General features: G+C 48.5%; 1 protein-coding gene across 1 annotated transcript; it reads right to left on the bottom strand.

Annotated features, from left to right (window-relative positions):
* Positions 1 to 7,884: 7,884 nt before the first annotated feature.
* Positions 7,885 to 13,344, bottom strand: LOC130117847 (adhesive plaque matrix protein-like). Its single transcript, XM_056286099.1, has 2 exons — positions 13,310 to 13,344; positions 7,885 to 10,333 (listed from the first exon to the last, which is right to left on the bottom strand). Exons 1-2 carry the CDS (start codon positions 13,342 to 13,344, stop codon positions 7,885 to 7,887), a joined length of 2,484 nt encoding a protein of 827 aa, XP_056142074.1.
* Positions 13,345 to 19,242: the final 5,898 nt, after the last annotated feature.

Below are 19,242 nucleotides of genomic sequence, written 5' to 3'. Positions count from 1 at the left end.
ATAGTATTTACACTCCGTTCACAGCACTGTGTTTTATATAGTATTTACACTCCGTTCACAGTACTGTGTTTTATATAGTATTTACACTCCGTTCACAGTACTGTGTTTTATATAGTATTTACACTCCGTTCACAGTACTGTGTTTTATATAGTATTTACACTCCGTTCACAGTACTGTGTTTTATATAGTATTTACACTCCGTTCACAGTACTGTGTTTTATATAGTATTTACACTCCGTTCACAGTACTGTGTTTTATATAGTATGTACACTCCGTTCACAGTACTGTGTTTTATATAGTATTTACACTCCGTTCACAGTACTGTGTTTTATATAGTATTTACACTCCGTTCACAGTACTGTGTTTTATATAGTATTTACACTCCGTTCACAGTACTGTGTTTTATATAGTATTTACACTCCGTTCACAGTACTGTGTTTTATATAGTATTTACACTCCGTTCACAGTACTGTGTTTTATATAGTATTTACACTCCGTTCACAGTACTGTGTTTTATATAGTATTTACACTCCGTTCACAGTACTGTGTTTTATATAGTATGTACACTCCGTTCACAGTACTGTGTTTTATATAGTATTTACACTCCGTTCACAGTACTGTGTTTTATATAGTATGTACACTCCGTTCACAGTACTGTGTTTTATATAGTATGTACACTCCGTTCACAGTACTGTGTTTTATATAGTATTTACACTCCGTTCACAGTACTGTGTTTTATATAGTATTTACACTCCGTTCACAGTACTGTGTTTATATAGTATGTACACTCCTTTCACAGTACTGTGTTTTATATAGTATGTACACTCAGTTCACAGTACTGTGTTTTATATAGTATTTCCACTCAGTTCACAGTACTGTGTTTTATATAGTATTTACTCTCATTTGACAGTACTGTGTTTTATATAGTATTTACTCTCATTTGACAGTACTGTGTTTTATATAGTATTTACTCTCATTTGACAGTACTGTGTTTTATATAGTATTTACTCTCATTTGACAGTACTGTGTTTTGTAGTTTGGTGATGTCATAACGTGTTAACAACTACCTTGATTTGCCACATCACGCATGTCTAGGCTTTACGTTTTTGTCTCAAATAGCTTAAACTGGTTAATTTAGCAGATGAAATTAAAATAGTAGTCATAATAATAATAATGATAATAATAATCTCGTGGGGGAGGTCTTATCATATGACCATGAAACATGTTTTTCTTTGCTGAAATCTGTTGTAAAATAATGACAGTTTAAAACCGATTTTTACAAATTTTTCCGGGGGGGGCATGCCCGCAGACCCCCCTATGGGGTTTTGCCCCCCCCCAATATAAAACTCTCATTCCTACGCCCTTGTCCACATGGACTTGTTTTATTTTTCCTAATCATTTATCCACATAGAGGTTTGTTAAGTTACCTTTTACTCGTCTTGCAGGCATTCATTAAGTTTCCTTTCATTTAACGTGGAGGTATTAATTTATATGTTTACTCGTCTTGTTGATTTTATTTCCATTTTATCATGTGAGTTGTCAGCCATCAGTTGCATTGACATGCTATATTTGATCATTTATGAATTTATCCAACAAACATTGCTCTTTACAGCCTTTGCAATTGTATGTATGGATGTTGCTGTCAGACATCATTCTGTTGGACCGCTACCCAGCTGATGCATGATACATGCTAGGTGGTGGTAGAAGGGTAGGACAATGATCATATATCTCACCGGCTGTAATTCAGTAGAGCTCATTCTTTTAAAATATCTGTCCGTTTTTGTACTTGCTGAGCAGTGCAGAGGACATTTGGACCACAGTGGATGTCAGGGGGAAATGATATATGTAATGATATATGTGGCCATAGCTGGAAGGGAGGTGATGTGCCGGAGGAAAGACTAGACTGGGTAAAATAAAATGATTAGCTTAAATACGTAAGAAAGATAAAACCAAACGACAGCTCCATCCGTTCGGAGAACTCCACCACGTCTGAGACACTGAGCCTCAAAGTGCATTGTGAGTGATAAGTTGTGCTTGTGTAACGACCATGAATGAGTAGACTCGGTAGCCCTTAGCTAAAGGGTCATACCCTTTAGTCAACTGGTTACCCAGACAGCATCCGGATGTGGGCCACTTCAGGCAGTGTTGCGGCACTGATGGTCTTCTGGCCCTGACAAAATGGATGTGAGCCTGAAGTGGCCCACATGTATAATAGCAAATATGGCCCAAATATGCCAAACCAAATGTGGGCCTTTTCTGGCAAAGATGCGGTGCTCTGGGCAACATGTGATCTGGGTGTGACCCTGAAGTGGCCCGTGTGGTAAATGGTGAATATGGCCCAAATATCACAAAACAAATATGGCCACCTTTGGCAAATATGTGGCACATGCGGCATTGCTGTGGCTTGGTTCTGGCCCAGATCTGGTAAACAGGAATGGACCGCCCAAGTGGCATCATTCCACGCGGTATGTGGGCCGGATGAAAGTGTCGGGTGTGGGACGGGTCCGGGCCACAGCAGTTTTGCTGTCTGGGACAGACAGGAGTATTAACCCTAACATGCATGTCTTTTTGATGGTGGGAGGAAACGAGAGTGCCCGGAGGAAACCCACGCAGACACAACATGCAAACTCCACACAGAAAGACCTGGGACAGACTGGGGTTCAAACCCAGGACCTTCTTGCTGTGAGGCAACAGTTTCAACCACTGGGCCACCGTGCCACCCTAACAACCAAGTAAGGGCAATAGTTCTTTTGGTGTAACTATACCTCAGCTCTTTATGGTCTAATAAATCACAGACTGGGCCCTTTAAGTGAAAAATCAGAATAAGGTTGAAAATTTTTGAAAATTAAAATTGGATAAAAGTTACAAGATGAAGAGAAATAAAACAGCCAGAACCAGTTAAACAACAAAAGGTGAACTGGATGGAGGTCTTAATAAAACACTGACTTTCAGTTCACTAGTACGACTATTTTACCCAAGGACATTCAGTGGAACAGCACCTGTGTTATTTTCAGTACATCTCAATTTCTTGCAGATTGCAGGTCTGCGCAACACAAATTCGCTACTCAAACAAAATGACAGTCACACAACAAATCACCAACAGCTGACAATCATGACAGATGTCTTTTGCTTTTTGTTACGCGTGCTAAGGTAATAATGGAGAAGTTCTCCTGTAAATAAAAGCCGTGTTATCCGGCCTCTCAGCTCCTTATTATACCCCAAATGTGCTATAATCTGCTTCATAAAATGTCCCGACTCTGCTTCATCTCCATTTGTGGATGAAGAGGAGTTCCACTGGAGTCACAGCGTTGATCAAATGGAGAACACGGGTAAAGTGAATCTGGTAACACTTTATTTGAAGGGATGACAATGACAACAGTCATAAACATTCATAAAGACCCTTTCATAACGAAACTTTCACTGAATCCTGGCACCACATCACCCCAGTCCTACAAGACCTCCGCTGGCTACCCATCTCCCACCGGATCAGTTACACAATCCTGGTTCTCACTTACAAAGCCCTTCACCAACTGGCTGCCCCATACCTCACCGACCTCCTCCTCCCCTACCAACCCTCTCGACACCTCAGATCCACCTCAGCCTCCCTTCTCTCCACCCCCAGGTCCAACCTCCGCGGCTTTGGTGACCGAGCCTTCTCCAGGGCAGCTCCCAGGCTCTGGAACTCACTTCCCCAAAATCATTAGAGACTCGGAATCCCTCCCACTCTTCTAATCCTGTCTCAAGACACACCTCTTCTCCATAACCGTCTCGTGCCCCCCCCCCCGCCCCGCCCTCTTATCCACCCCTAATCTGAGGCAGACTAAGGACCGAGCACTGGACCTGCTGCCCCCTCCTCTTCGAACTCCCTCCCCAAGCACATCAGAGACTGCTGCGATCTTCCCACATTCAGGTCATGAATGAGGACTCCCCTCTTCAGACCCGTTCTCTCGTGTGAGTCATGTTGTGTTGCATGTTTTTGGTGTGTTGCTTTTTTACGTTTATTCTAATTTATGTAAAGCGTCTTTGAGTATGATGACAAGCACTACATGAATAAAATGCATTGTAAAGACTCCATGTTCATGTCAGGTAGTGCGGGCTCTGAGGCTCCTGTAGCGCCTCCCAGAGCACGGCAGGGGGGAGAACAGTCCATGGTTGGGGTGGTTGGGGTCTCTGCTGATGCTCAGACCCCTTCGAAGGCAGCGTTTGTGATAAAAGTCTTTTATGGCTGGGAGCTGGGTACCGGTGATATGCTGGGCCACCTTGACGACCTGCTGCAGAGCTTTCTGGTCTACTGAGGTACAGTTGCCGTACCACACTGAGATGCAGATGGTCCGGATGCTCTCTATGGTGCAGTGGTAGAAGTTGGGGAGGATTCTGGGGGATAGACGGGCGCTCCTCAGCCTCCTCAGGAAATGCAGGCGTTGCTGGGCCTTTTTCACAAGGGCCTGGGTGTTTAATGTCCAGCAGAGGTCCTCGCTGATGTGGACTCCAAGGAATTTAAAGCTGGAGACACGCTCCACTTCCACCCCATTGATGTGTATGGGGGAGTGGCTACAGCTTCTAGACCTCCTGAAGTCCACAATCAGCTCCTTCGTCTTCTGCACATTGAGGACAAGATGTGTGGATTCACATCTTGTTCACATTCACATCTAAATTCACTTTGCCCGCGTTCTCCATTTCATCAACGCTGTGACTCCAGTGGAACTCCTCTTCATCCACAAATTGAGATGAAGCAGAGTGTGAATTTTTATGGATCAAGGTACATTTTTTGATTTGCAAGTGACTGCACCATACCATAATGTCTTCATAACACATTTTTAATATTGAAATGTAATGTACTTTACATTAAGTGAAAGGGCACATATAAAAAAGAAGGCAACGATAAAAGAAGAAAACACAATGAAACAGAAAATTAGTATAAAGTAAACATATATATATGAATAGTAGTAAACTTTGCTTGCTAATGAAAAGTACACCTCATTAAAAAAGTGCCAATTAAACACGTTTACTGCAGCAGGGCGGGACGTTGGCGCAGTGGTTAGCATGGTCACCTCACAGCAAGAAGGTCCTGGGTTCGAGCCCCGGGGTAGTCCAACCTTGGGGGTCGTCCCGGGTCGTCCTCCTTGCATGTTCTCCCCGTGTCTGTGTGGGTTTCCTCTGGGGGCTCCGGTTTCCTCCCACAGTCCAAAGGCATGTAGGTCAGGTGACTCAGCCGTACTACATTGTCACTAGGTATGAATGTGTGTGTGTGTGTGTGTGTGTGTGTGTGTGTGTGTGTGTGTGTGTGTGTGTGTGTGTGTGTGTGTGTGTGGTGGTGGGGGCTCTGTGATGGACTGGCAGTCTGTCCAGGGTGTCTCCCCGCCTGCTTAGGCTCCAGCATCCCGCGACCCTGAGCAGGATAAGCGGTTTGGATAATAGATGGATGGATGGATGGATGCTACTGTACACACATACAGGAACTGCAGATTGGGCGACACTGCAGACTACAGGCTTGATTTTACAGTTTCTAGATTTGGGACGGAGTTGCCATGTTCTCATGGAACTGATGAGGATTATCTTACCTGAATGTTTGAATTTCACATGCAAAATGTTTATTTAAGTGGAATTGCCCTTTAACACTCAAAACGCGAGGAGGCAGAACAGCAACCTCGGTCTCCACACCAAAGTGCTTGTTTACAGAGCAGTGTGTATCTCCACACTACTCTATGGATGTGAGGCATGGACCATCTACAGCCACCATCTCAGAAGCCTGGAGGTCTTCCATGTGAGACGTCTCCACAGGATCCTGGGCATTACTTGGGAGGACAGAGTATCACACACAGAGGTGTTGGAGTGGGCAGGCAGCTGCAGTGTGGAGTCTACCCTAAACCACAATCAACTCAGGTGGCTTGGGCGTGTCATTCACATGCCCAGCCAACGACTCCCACGTTAAGTCCTGCACAGCCAACTACGCCTTGGTCAACACACTGCTGGTGGGCAGAAGAAGTGGTTCAAAGACCAAATGAAGACCATGCTGAGAAGATGCCAGATCAACCCCTCTTCTCTGGAGGAACTTGCTTCCTGCCGCACAACCTGGCGCTCTCACATCTCACAGGGAGTGAAGTATATGGAAAACCAGCACACACAACACCGTGTAGCAAAGTGTACGAAGAGGCATGCTCCCAAAGCTACCCCTGCCCCCCCCCTCCAGCACCGCTTTTACATGCCCGGTCTGCAACCACAACCGCAACTGTGCATCCAGGATCGGACTATTCAGCCACCAAAGGACTCACAAATAGGAGAAGATGGTCATCATCAGATATGATGGACAACCAGCAAGCAAGCAAGTGTGTGTGTGTGTGTGTGTGTGTGTGGGGGGGGGGGGTATCTGCTATGCCACCTTTTTATCTTATATGGAAGGTCTCAGATGACTTCAGTGAATACTGGACACTTTACACTGACCCAGATGACCGTCTCATATGTCTGAGGCCGTTTGTTTTTACCACAGCAGTGTACAGTTTGAGGCCGGGTCTCCTGCCAGATCTCTAATGGCCTTCCTCCGTGCCTCTAATTGACGTGTGGAGTGTGAGAGGTCTCTGGACAGACGGACTCTGATGTCGGCTGTGTTTATTTCGACGATGCTGCCATTAAGTCGCAGCGACTCATTTGTTTGTCGACTGGTTTTCCTGTGAGGGCCAAAGGCCTCTGGGTAACATAATGAGACAAGTTATATTGACTCTGCTTGCATGAGGGCTCGCATGTTGATTTTTTTTCCCTGATCGCTCATTTAATATTTGGCGTGGGTACCTATTACATAGAATGATCCTGTTTGTTGGGAGTAGGGGAGTTGTAGCTGATTCATGCAACCCTCAAATAAAGCTGTGCAAAAAAAAACCCAAAACAGATGTAGTGGTTTGTGGTTAGCGGTGTTGCAGTCTTTTAAATTATAAGCATCATTTCATCATAGTGTGGGGATGGCACAGTGGTGCAGTGGTGTGTGTGTGTGTGTGTGTCGGCCCTGTGTAATGGCTTGGCGGCCTGTCCAGGGTGTCTCCCCGCCTGTCTGTCTGTCTGTCTGTCTGTCTGTCTGTCTGTCTGTCTTTCCATCTGTCTGTCCGTCCATCCATCATCTATCTATCTATCTATCTATCTATCTATCTATCTATCTATCTATCTATCTATCTATCTATCTATCTATCTATCTATCTATCTATCTATCTATCTATCTATCTATCTATCTATCTATCTATCTATCTATCTATCTATCTATCTATCTATCCAGCTGTCTGTCTGTCTGTCTGTCTGTCTGTGTGTCTGTCCGTCCGTCTGTCTGTCTGTCTATCTATCTGTCTATAGTTATAGATGAGTAATTGAGAATGAAGTCCAGAGGCGATGCAAATTCAGCAACTCCCAAGTTTGGGAGGACATGCAATGCATAATAAATTCCAGAGGATGGCGCTATGTATCCATTAGAATTGCCATAGACGCCCAACTCGGGGGAGGCGCACGTGAGCCTCGACTCTACTTGTAATATTAATGTAGAACGTGTTATTGTACAGAAAAATAACACAGGCACATTTAATGAGCATGCCGGAGCGGGGGTGAGGCTTCCAGCTCCCCCGTTCCATCAGCTTAATGGGGTGTGTGTGCTATGGCGTTCTCCTCTCATTTGCATAGCCCATACAGCCGTCTTAAATGTATGGCTAATTGTTGTGTTCAGGCAATAAAAATCCTGAAGCACTGCGTCAACATTCCTCTCAAGCGAACGGCCTGAAATGAAATGAGCATCGTGAAAGCCTCGGTCACGGGCCTGCGCTGGGAACATGTCGGGGTCCTGACGGGAGCGGGGGAGGCAGGGTGCAGCAGTCTGGAATGCACCCATCAATAGGCTGTTTGTCTGCCTTTCAAGGAAAATTCCCAAACATAACCAGACAATCAATGTGAGGTGTTCCTGGTTCCACCAGACCCCCAGCTCCTGGGGTACCGAGGGTTTGAACTGTGGGTCTGGGGTACCGAGGGTTTGAACTGTGGGTCTGGGGCACCGAGGATTTGAACTGTGGGTCTGGGGTACCGAGGGTTTGGACTGTGGGTCTGGGGTACCGAGGGTTTGAACTGTGGGTCTGGGGTACCGAGGGTTTGAACTGTGGGTCTGGGGCACCGAGGATTTGAACTGTGGGTCTGGGGTACCGAGGGTTTGGACTGTGGGTCTGGGGTACCGAGGGTTTGAACTGTGGGTCTGGGGTACCGAGGGTTTGAACTGTGGGTCTGGGGCACCGAGGATTTGAACTGTGGGTCTGGCGTACCGAGGGTTTGGACTGTGGGTCTGGGGTACCGAGGGTTTGAACTGTGGGTCTGGGGTACCGAGGGTTTGAACTGTGGGTCTGGGGTACCGAGGGTTTGAACTGTGGGTCTGGGGTACCGAGGGTTTGGACTGTGGGTCTGGGGTACCGAGGGTTTGAACTGAGGGTCTGGGGTACCGAGGGTTTGGACTGTGGGTCTGGGGTACCGAGGGTTTGAACTGTGGGTCTGGGGTACCGAGGGTTTGAACTGTGGGTCTGGGGCACCGAGGATTTGAACTGTGGGTCTGGGGTACCGAGGGTTTGGACTGTGGGTCTGGGGTACCGAGGGTTTGAACTGTGGGTCTGGGGCACCGAGGATTTGAACTGTGGGTCTGGCGTACCGAGGGTTTGGACTGTGGGTCTGGGGTACCGAGGGTTTGGACTGTGGGTCTGGGGTACCGAGGGTTTGAACTGTGGGTCTGGGGCACCGAGGATTTGAACTGTGGGTCTGGCGTACCGAGGGTTTGGACTGTGGGTCTGGGGTACCGAGGGTTTGAACTGTGGGTCTGGGGTACCGAGGGTTTGAACTGTGGGTCTGGCGTACCGAGGGTTTGGACTGTGGGTCTGGGGTACCGAGGGTTTGAACTGTGGGTCTGGGGTACCGAGGATTTGAACTGTGGGTCTGGCGTACCGAGAGTTTGAACTGTGGGTCTGGGGTACCGAGGGTATGGACTGTGGGTCTGGGGTACCGAGGGTTTGAACTGTGGGTCTAGGGTACCGAGGGTTTGAACTGTGGGTCTGGGGTACCGAGGGTTTGAACTGTGGGTCTAGGGTACCGAGGGTTTGAACTGAGGGTCTGGCGTACCGAGGGTTTGGACTGTGGGTCTGGGGTACCGAGGGTTTGAACTGGGGGTCTGGGGTACCGAGGGTTTGAACTGGGGGTCTGGGGTACCGAGGGTTTGGACTGTGGGTCTGGGGTACCGAGGGTTTGAACTGAGGGTCTGGGGTACCGAGGGTTTGAACTGTGGGTCTGGGGTACCGAGGGTTTGAACTGAGGGTCTGGCGTACCGAGGGTTTGAACTGTGGGTCTGGGGTACCGAGGGTTTGAACTGTGGGTCTGGCGTACCGAGGGTTTGAACTGTGGGTCTGGGGTACCGAGGGTTTGGACTGTGGGTCTGGGGTACCGAGGGTTTGAACTGTGGGTCTAGGGTACCGAGAGTTTGAACTGTGGGTCTGGGGTACCGAGGGTTTGAACTGTGGGTCTAGGGTACCGAGGGTTTGAACTGAGGGTCTGGCGTACCGAGGGTTTGGACTGTGGGTCTGGGGTACCGAGGGTTTGAACTGAGGGTCTGGCGTACCGAGGGTTTGAACTGTGGGTCTGGGGTACCGAGGGTTTGAACTGTGGGTCTGGGGTACCGAGGGTTTGGACTGTGGGTCTGGGGTACCGAGGGTTTGAACTGTGGGTCTGGGGTACCGAGGGTTTGGACTGTGGGTCTGGGGTACCGAGGGTTTGGACTGTGGGTCTGGGGTACCGAGGGTTTGAACTGTGGGTCTGGGGTACCGAGGGTTTGGACTGTGGGTCTGGGGTACCGAGGGTTTGAACTGTGGGTCTGGGGTACCGAGGGTTTGGACTGTGGGTCTGGGGTACCGAGGGTTTGAACTGTGGGTCTGGGGTACCGAGGGTTTGGACTGTGGGTCTGGGGTACCGAGGGTTTGAACTGTGGGTCTGGCGTACCGAGGGTTTGGACTGTGGGTCTGGGGTACCGAGGGTTTGAACTGTGGGTCTGGTGTACCGAGGGTTTGGACTGTGGGTCTAGGGTACCGAGGGTTTGAACTGAGGGTCTGGCGTACCGAGGGTTTGGACTGTGGGTCTGGGGTACCGAGGGTTTGAACTGTGGGTCTGGGGTACCGAGGGTTTGAACTGTGGGTCTGGGGTACCGAGGGTTTGGACTGTGGGTCTGGGGTACCGAGGGTTTGAACTGAGGGTCTGGCGTACCGAGGGTTTGGACTGTGGGTCTGGGGTACCGAGGGTTTGAACTGTGGGTCTGGGGTACCGAGGGTTTGGACTGTGGGTCTGGGGTACCGAGGGTTTGTGTGGTATTTCAGTGTCTTGTCTCAGGTAATCCAGACGTTGAGGGGATTCTGATATACAACATGGCACCTCAAAAGAAGTAAACATTAACATGCTCAAAATAGTCACTGCAGCACCGTGTGAGGCAGGAGATGGGCCTGCGTGAGCTTTGAGATTTGCACCTACAACCTCAGTCTTGCCATCGACAAGCCGTCTGTTGACGGAGCCACCGGGTCAGTGCTGCTGGGGGAAACGGGGGGAATGTTACAGGAGGCCCAGCTCGTACTGGCTGCTTCATAGAGGTGGACTGATGCTGACAAGTACCAAACCAAGTACTTGTAAATGTATATATTGACGGCTGATGGTTGCTTATGGCAGTAACCAGGCTTGTACTGTCTCATAAAGGATTTACTGGACTCATCGGATTATTTTGCTCCTTATTTGTTGAGCACTTCCCCTACCGTTGACTTTCTTTCAGCAAAGTATATCCATCCATCCATTATCCGAACCGCTTATCCTGCTCTCAGGGTGGCGAGGATGCTGGAGTCTATCCCAGCAGTCATTGGGCAGCAGGCGGGACGACACCCTGGACAGGCCACCAGGCCATCACAGGGCCGACACACACACACACACACACACACACACACACACACACACACACACACACACTCATTCATTCCTAGGGACAATTTAGTGCGGCTGAGTCACCTGACCTACATGTCTTTGGACTGTGGGAGGAAACCGGAGCCCCGGGGAGGAAACCCACGCAGACACGGGGAGAACATACAAACTCCACACAGTGGACGACCCGGGACGACCCCCAAGGTCGGACTACCCCGGGGCTCGAACCCAGAACCTTCTTGCTGTGAGGTGACCGTGCTAACCATGCTGCCCCCTCTATACAGTAGGCTGTGTTATATCAGGGCACTGATTGTACTTTTTGTACTTTTATACTTTAACTACATTGAAGAGCAAGTACTTTTACTTATGTAGCAATGTCCCTGTGGTACTTTCACTTTATTGAGAGCTAGTTTGTGTCAGGGTATTTGTACTCTGATTACTTCCTCCACCACAGGACGATACCACTAGGTTGGGGGGTGGTCTGTCATCAGAGCATAGGTTTGTGGTAGCAGAGTATATGTATGGTTTCATGTGTGGCAATTGCAGCTTCTCTGAACCCGGTCCACCGCTGCTGCCCCGTGCATGATGCTGAAACAGTGAGAAGAAACCGACTCGTGCTCTGATGGATGAAGATGGGCAGTGAACGTCAAACGTGCTCCCAGGGTCGTTATTTTTAGTGTCAGGCCGTGCTTTACTGCGGTGGTCAAAGAAACAAATGGCGGGGCCTGTAACAGTATCAATCTGGACATGCTGGCACAGGCCGATACATCTCTGCCTGCCCTGTGATATATTGGAATGAGCAGAACACAGACTTGGACTTTTTTCATTGGCATCTCAGCTCATGAATAAAACATTGGCATGGGTTTGGGGCAGAATTGAATTTTCGAATACAAGAATAAGAAGCCGTTATGGATCTCAAGACAAGCAACAGTCTGTGACCTCCCTCACTCCCTCCTTGCATGAAATGTTTTAAAGACTCTGCACTGTGCAGGGACACATCCTGCACAGTGCAGTTTCATGGAGACTTAGCAGTCAATACATTGATCATTTAAATTTTCAGATTGTGCCTGTAGTCACACAGCATTACCAGAATAACCCGTGTCATGTCCTGGTCTGGTCTTGAGGGCGGCAGGGTGGCGCAGTGGTTAGCGTGGTTGCCTCACAGCAAGAAGATCCTGGGTTCGAGCCCTGGGGTAGCCCGACCTTGGGGGTTGTCTCGGGCCGTCCTCTGTGTGGAATTTGCATGGTCCCCCCCTGTCTGCATGGGTTTCCTCTGGGTGCTCCGGTTTCCTCCCACAGTCCAAAGACATGCAGGTCGGGTGAATTGTCCGTACTAAATTATCCGTAGGTATGAATATGAATGTGTGTGTGTGTGTATGTGTGTGTGGGCCCTGTGTGATGGACTGGCGGCCTGTCCAGGGTGTCTCCCCACCTGCTGCCCAATGACTGCTGGGATAGGCTCCAGCATCCCCGCAACCCTGAGAGCAGGATAAGCGGTTCGAATGATGGATGGATGTCCTGGTCTTAATTTAATATCTACAAAGAATGCGCAAGAGTATGTCTCACAACACATTATCAATCACACCTCTACCATAATGCGCCATTTCTCACAAATCATTACCCTGTGCAAATTCAGTTTAGAATGGAGAGCTCACAATTGCTCCCTCTATTCCATTTTACATACTGTTTATGTAAATTTGCATGCCCAGCTGATAAACAGCGAGTCAGTCTGATGATAAAGACTCATTGAAGGGTCCTTATCAACCCCATGCAAACAAATCTGCATACAAACCATGGCTTTTCTCCCTTGGTTGTTATGAAATCGTGGAAAAATGTGTTTGTTCACGACGCGTCCGCAACACGGGCACGTGCATCCAACCAACACCAAGCTGATGAGGGTCCTCTCTGCACCGCCAGCAGCGACGAAGGGCAGACGTTCCCAGTGAATAATGACATTTCTGCTCTGAAGCCAAGACAAGGGCCCCGTGCTTTTGCGTCAGCGGTGGGCAAAAGTGAATGCGACGCACATCAGAAGTGTCCTTTGACGGACCTCGAACAAACCATTTATTTTCACCAAAAAAATTGTCTGAGCCTTCAACCCTTGCCTGTTGGTAGTGATAATGAGTAGTCAATGCCTAGACAATGAGCATGAGTCTAGATTCATGCTCAATGACGCAAGCTCAATGACTAGACTCATGTATAACTTGGCCTTTTGGACAAAAAAACAAAACACCGACTTGATCCCTCTGTTAACTTGTCCTCTGAAGGCAAATGCTGCAGTTTCCTTCTGATACGATGACCATGTATATAGATAATCCACTGTGTTAACATTCACACGGAGCAGAATGATTTACTGACTGTTGGTCTACTTCGACCACTATGTGCTTCGTCATTGTCCACATGCTTTTGCAGGGATTCTGCTCAGCTAAAATTCCACTTCATCATGCATGCAGAGAGCCGAGGCATTGCAAAGCACACTGTTCGACATGAAACAATACTTTTTTTTAAGTTAGTGACAAAGCGCTCTCAGATAGCAAAGAATCTTTGGCCCAAATATGGCCCACAATTGGCCTTGAATGACGGCGTTGACTCAGGGTGAGTGTGGCTGCCTCAACTCAGCCACAGGTCCATGACATTTGGGCTTCTTCTGGCCCACACAGCATGTGCCTTAGCTAAAGTCGAGCCTGGCTCATTAAATTTGGGCCGCATCTGGCCAACATAGTATGTGCTGTAACACAAGTCAAGCCCGGTTCATTACATTTGGGCCATGTCTGGACCACACAACAGTTGCCAGTGCCGTAACTGAGCCATAAATACGAAAAGTGCCCCAGATTAGGCCTAAATGTGTCTGCTATCTGGGCTGCAAGCCCCTTCCATTCTGAAGAGAACAGCAACACCCATGCCGCCATCTAACTCAACGGCTTCTGCCGCACCTTGCAACAGATTCATTTGTTAGAGGCAACGAACAGAGAGGGAAGAGACAACGTAAGAGAGAGAGAGTGGGTAATATTGTTTTTAAATTCATCAGGAGTTCATTGGACATCAAGGGCATTTCCTGGAAAGTCAATGATGCTGAGCCGCTGCGCTGAATGAAATGTATTAACTATAGAAAGGCTGTACTGGCGAGATGGTTGATGGTGGGATTCTAGAAGCCCCAGCTTCTCAAAGAACTCAGCAGGAATATTTTTTTTCAGTTATCCAATGTGTCTATGCGTGCATGCTTGCATCAGTGTGTTTGTGTGTGTATTGGCATTACAAGTTTTAGAGACCTGTGTTGCAAATGATCAGGCCTGCCCGTTCTCATTCTCGTCTTCTTTTCATTTTTCATTTTTTTTGGGGGGGGGTTCCCCCTTTTTCTCCCCAGTTGTACCTGGCCAATCACCCTACTCTCTGAGCCGTCCCGGTCTCTGCTCCACCACCTCTGCTGATCCAGGAGGGCTGCAGACTACCACATGCCTCCTCCCATACATGTGGAGTCACCACTCGCTTCCTTTCACCTGACAGTGAGGAGTTTCACCAGGAGGATGTAGTGCATGGGAGGATCATGCTGTCCCCCCCAGTTCCCCCTCCCCTCTGAACAGGCACCCCAACTGACCAGAGGAGGCGCTAGTGCAGCGACCAGGACACATACCCACATCCGGCTTCCCACCCGCAGACACGGCCAATTGTGTCTGGAGGGACGCCCGACCAAGCCGGAGGTAACACGGGGATTCGAACCGGCGATCCCCGTGTTGGTAGGCAAAAAAGACCGCTACGCTACCCGGACACCCCGTCATTCTGGTCTTTTATCACATTTTAGTGGGTTAGTTCCTCCCACAGTGCTGTGCTGGTGTAATGGCCACCATATGGGGACCAGTCTCTCTCTTTTAAACATAACTTGTCTTCATGATATCTTCCACTCTGATCCTGCAAAAAAACTGAACTCTATAAAACATCCAGTAGAGGGACATACGTACATTGATTGTGAGTCAAAGTGAGGACATCAGTAGCATCAATAATGTTGCATATAGGGCGTCTGTGTAGCGTAGCGGTCTATTCTATTGCCTACCAACATGGGGATCGCCAGTTCGAATCCCCGTGTTACCTCCGGCTTTGTCGGGCGTTCCTACAGACACAATTGGCCGTGTCTGCGGGTGGGAAGCCGGATGTGGGTATGTGTCCTGGTTGCTGCACTAGCGCCTCCTCTGGTCGGTCGGGGCGCCTGTTCAGGGGGAGGGGGATTTGGGGGGAATAGCATGATCCTCCCACGTGCTACGTCCTCCTGGTGAAACTCCTCACTGTCAGGTGAAAAGAAGCAGCTGGTGACTCCACGTGTATGGGAGGAGGCATGTGGTGGTCTGCAGCCCTCCCCGGATCAGCAAAGGGGGTGGAGCAGAGACCGGGACGGCTTGGAAGAGTGGGGTAATTGGCCAAGTACAATTGGGGAGAAAATGGAGGGTAGTTTGAGACTGTCTATTCTTGTATTGGCCACTGGGTTTGAATTACAGGGCAGCTAAGGGTAGCGTGAGTCCTCTGAAAAGGGCATGAGCGCCCCTGAAAGCCTGCTTTGAGAAATTTTGGGGGGGGGGGGTTCTGAAACATCATCCATTTTTATGTCAGTGGTTATAGATTTTAAATTTTCTGCACATTATGGTTGCTGAAAGGAATAATAATAGTAAAGATATGCCCATGTTGTGTTTATTCGCTCGTTACACCCCAATTTCTAAACATTTGCCCCCACTATAATCAATCAATCAAACTATCAATCAAGTTTCATTTTATATAGCGCATTTCTAGCTGCAACAGCCACTCAGGGTGCTTTACAATTAATTAATTCACACACAATATAAACATCATGCTGTGTCTGTAGCCCTGCTGTGGCCATACATGCGTGGCAGCGCAAACGAATCGATACGTTTACATCGCCACTTGGACTGGAACTTCTCTTCACTGAGTTGGCTAGCTAACAAGTTGCCCTGTGGTCACTTCTAATTTAGGGTAGGAATCAGGGAATTACTTTCTTGAGCTGTGTGTTTGTGACGCCTGGCCCCAGTCCTATTTATTTATTTATTTCTGTTGAGGTTTTTGTGTTATGATGTTATGTGATTCTGTTCCTGACTGCGATGCAGCTGGTCTCTTCTGTTTTTATCAGATTGACACGCATGATGCAGGATGGGCTATAATAATATATAGTAATGTAGGCAAGATAATGTAGGCGGTGTGTGGCATGTGTGCTGTGCTCCTTCATTCTGTGTGCTGTATCTAGTGTGGTATTGATTGTCATTTCATTCAGGCCTGTGGTGTGTCACTTCTGATTTGTGATCTGCATGTTATAAATCAGAATTGAAACACCACAGGCCTGAATAAAATGGCAATCAATACCATACAAGAGACTATTTTATTACACTTTATTTCATTTATACTTTATTTTTACTTTTTATTCTATTTAGGCCTGTGGTGTTTCAATTCTGCCGTGCTGATGGACAGGTTGGCGGGCGAGATCAAGCAGGAGTCTCCGTGGACGATGATGTTTGCGGATGACATTGTGATCTGTAGTGAGAGTAGGGTGCAGGTGGAGGAGAGCCTGGAGAGGTGGAGGTATGAACTGGAGAGAAGAGGAATGAAAGGCAGCAAGCAAGACGGAATACCTATGCATGAATGAGAGGGAGGACAGTGGAATGGTGAGGATGCAAGGAGTGGAGGTGACGAAGTTTAAATACTTGGGGTCAACTGTCCAAAGTAACGGGGAGTGCAGGAGAGAGGTGCAGAAGAGAGTGCAGACAGGGTGGAGTGGGTGGAGAAGAGTGTCAGGAGTGATTTGTGACAGAAGGGTACCAGCAAGAGTTAAAGGGAAGGTTTACAAGATGGTTGTGAGACCAGCTATGTTGTATGGTTTGGAGACAGTGGCACTGATGAAAAGACAGGAGGTGGAGCTGGAGGTGGCAGAGATGAAGATGATAAGATTTTCATTGGGAGTGATGAAGAAGGACAGGATTAGGAAGGAGTCTATTAGAGGGACAGCTCAGGTTGGACGGTTTGGAGACAAAGCAAGAGAGACAAGATTGAGATGGTGTGGACATGTGTGGAGGAGAGATGCTGGGTATACTGGGAGAAGGATGCTGAATATGGAGCTGCCAGGGAAGAGGAGAAGAGGAAGGCCAAAGAGGAGGTTTATGGATGTGGTGAGGGAGGACATGCAGGTGGCTGGTGTGACAGAGGAAGATGCAGAGGACAGGAAGAGATGGAAACAGATGATCCACTGTGGCGCCCCCTAACGGGAGCAGCTGAAAGTAGTAGCAGTAGTAGAAGCAGTAGTAGAAGTAGTAGTAGTAGTGGTAGTAGTAGTAGTAGTAGTAGTAGTAGTAGTAGGTGTTTTAATTCTATCTTTACAAGGTGTAGAACAACAGTGTGATGGGTACTGTATGATGGTGCATTATCACAGTGGCGGTGCCTCCAGGATGTTTTAGCGTACAGCGTCTTGTGGTTAGAGTGGGGCTGTTGTCTTGCTAGCTTATGTTTGAAACCAACAGTTGTGGCCATGGGCATGTTCTGATGTTGTCATGCGACGTAACCAAGCTCTGGGCTAGGGTAGGTAGCTGCAGTCACACATGGCGCTGGAGCGTGGGCATGTCGACGCAAGTTGGCGGGAGGTTAAGGTTGGGGTTAAGGGTTGAGCTGGGTGTTGACGTGGCCATGCTTCTTGACGTGGCCATGCAGCTACCCATGATGGTCTCTTCAGACAGTAAGCGACACTCCGCCCGCGTGGCCCGCTTGGGTCCATGGGTCTCAGTGACCCCGTTTATACGTAGTTTAAAAATGCGTTTTTTTGCGATCGGATCACAAGTGGGCAGCACTAAATACAAGTGTAAAACCACCACCAAAACGTTTTGTGAACCGCTTACTCAAACCACTTGCCGAGGTGGTCTGGGACGCATTAGACCACATATCTTTTGTAGCGTAAAGGCTGATGCGTCCTGATGCGTCCCCGACAAGGACGGAACAGGAAATCTTCTTCATCGTCATCTTCGGAGTAATGAAGTCTGATCACAAGTGGTCAGCAGGACGACGCATGTGGAGACGCACGATAGACACGGGTGTAAACGGCGACGTGTCTCGCTGTCCACTTGTGATCCGATCGCCCAAAACGCATTTTAAAACCGGGTGTAAACAGGGTCAACGTGCTCCTCGTGTGAGCAGACAGGCAGACAAGCGCTCCGCGAGTAAACGCGAGGCGTTCTACGCGTGGTAACCATGGAAACTGCTTCCGTGCACTACCGTATCCCTGCTGGTACAGCTGCCTTTTCTTTACAGGCTAATAGCAACATATAAAAAAAGATCTAGAAACACTGAAAAAGGAGTCTGTAACTAAATAACACAACTAACTTACAAATTAGTTCCGTTGATGAGGTTACTTAGTGAGTTGAGCTGTTTCACCGTTTAAAGACAGCTATATACCAGGGAACTCACACGCGGCAAGGATCAGTCCTCCCACCCAGACGATGTGTAACCATCACGGATGAATTAGACTGGCCAGCCCTTGGCTAAGGGGTGAGACCCTTTAGTCGACTGATATTAACTTAGTCGCCTGTGGTGCGGGAGACACGGGTTCGCGTCCCGGCTGGGGCGCTTCCCGGCTGGGGCGCCTCCCGGCTGGGGCGCCTCCCGGCTGGGGCGCCTCCCGGCTGGGGCGCCTCCCGGCTGGGGCGCCTCCCGGCTGGGGCGCTTCCCGGCTGGGGCGCTTCCGGCTGCCCCCCTGATTTCACCACATATGCAAGCGTTGTGCCTATGAAAGACTGGCTGAGAAGGCCGTTCTTCTCATAGGTGCAAGGACTTTAGTTGGCTCTGCTCTGTGCACCGCCTTTCTTCTTCTTTTTCAAATTCATTGGCGGGGTTGGCAAACAACGATTTGGTGCATTACTGCCACTAACTAGAATTGTGAGAGGACCAGAATGTCTATTTGATAATAATAATAATAATAAAAAACCTCATGCCTTCTCAATTAAACTAGTTATTTCACAGGTTTCTGAGAGGGACTAAAGGCCCCTCTCAGCTGCTGCTGCTGCTGCATGCCTTCTCCAGAAACCCCTTCAACACCCAGAAATGTCCTTGCTGCGTCTACAATTACGTCAGTTCTCTCCCACTTTCTTTCTACTCCAGCAGTACACTTACATGCCATCGCCAAAAGCAAAACGCAGCATGCTTCCTGACTGACTTGTCCTGCTTAGGTTCCTTCTCTCCATTCTTTTAGCAGCTTCCGCATGTGGCAGTCCCTTTTCTGCATCTGATTCACTTTCTCTTCCTTAATTCTTTTT

This window comes from Lampris incognitus, chromosome 9, assembly GCF_029633865.1.
Source record: "Lampris incognitus isolate fLamInc1 chromosome 9, fLamInc1.hap2, whole genome shotgun sequence".
NCBI classification, from domain to species: Eukaryota; Metazoa; Chordata; class Actinopteri; order Lampriformes; family Lampridae; genus Lampris; species Lampris incognitus.
This window is presented reverse-complemented; position numbering and strand designations above follow the sequence as displayed.

Excerpts from the sequence above, each read along its gene's own strand:
- LOC130117847 (XM_056286099.1), bottom strand. The coding sequence starts at position 13,344 with ATGACGAAGCACATAGTGGTCGAAGTAGACCAACA. Across the intron at positions 10,334-13,309 it reads GTGGTCGAAGTAGACCAACA|ACCCACAGTCCAAACCCTCG; the intron begins GTCAGTAAATCA and ends TCGGTACCCCAG.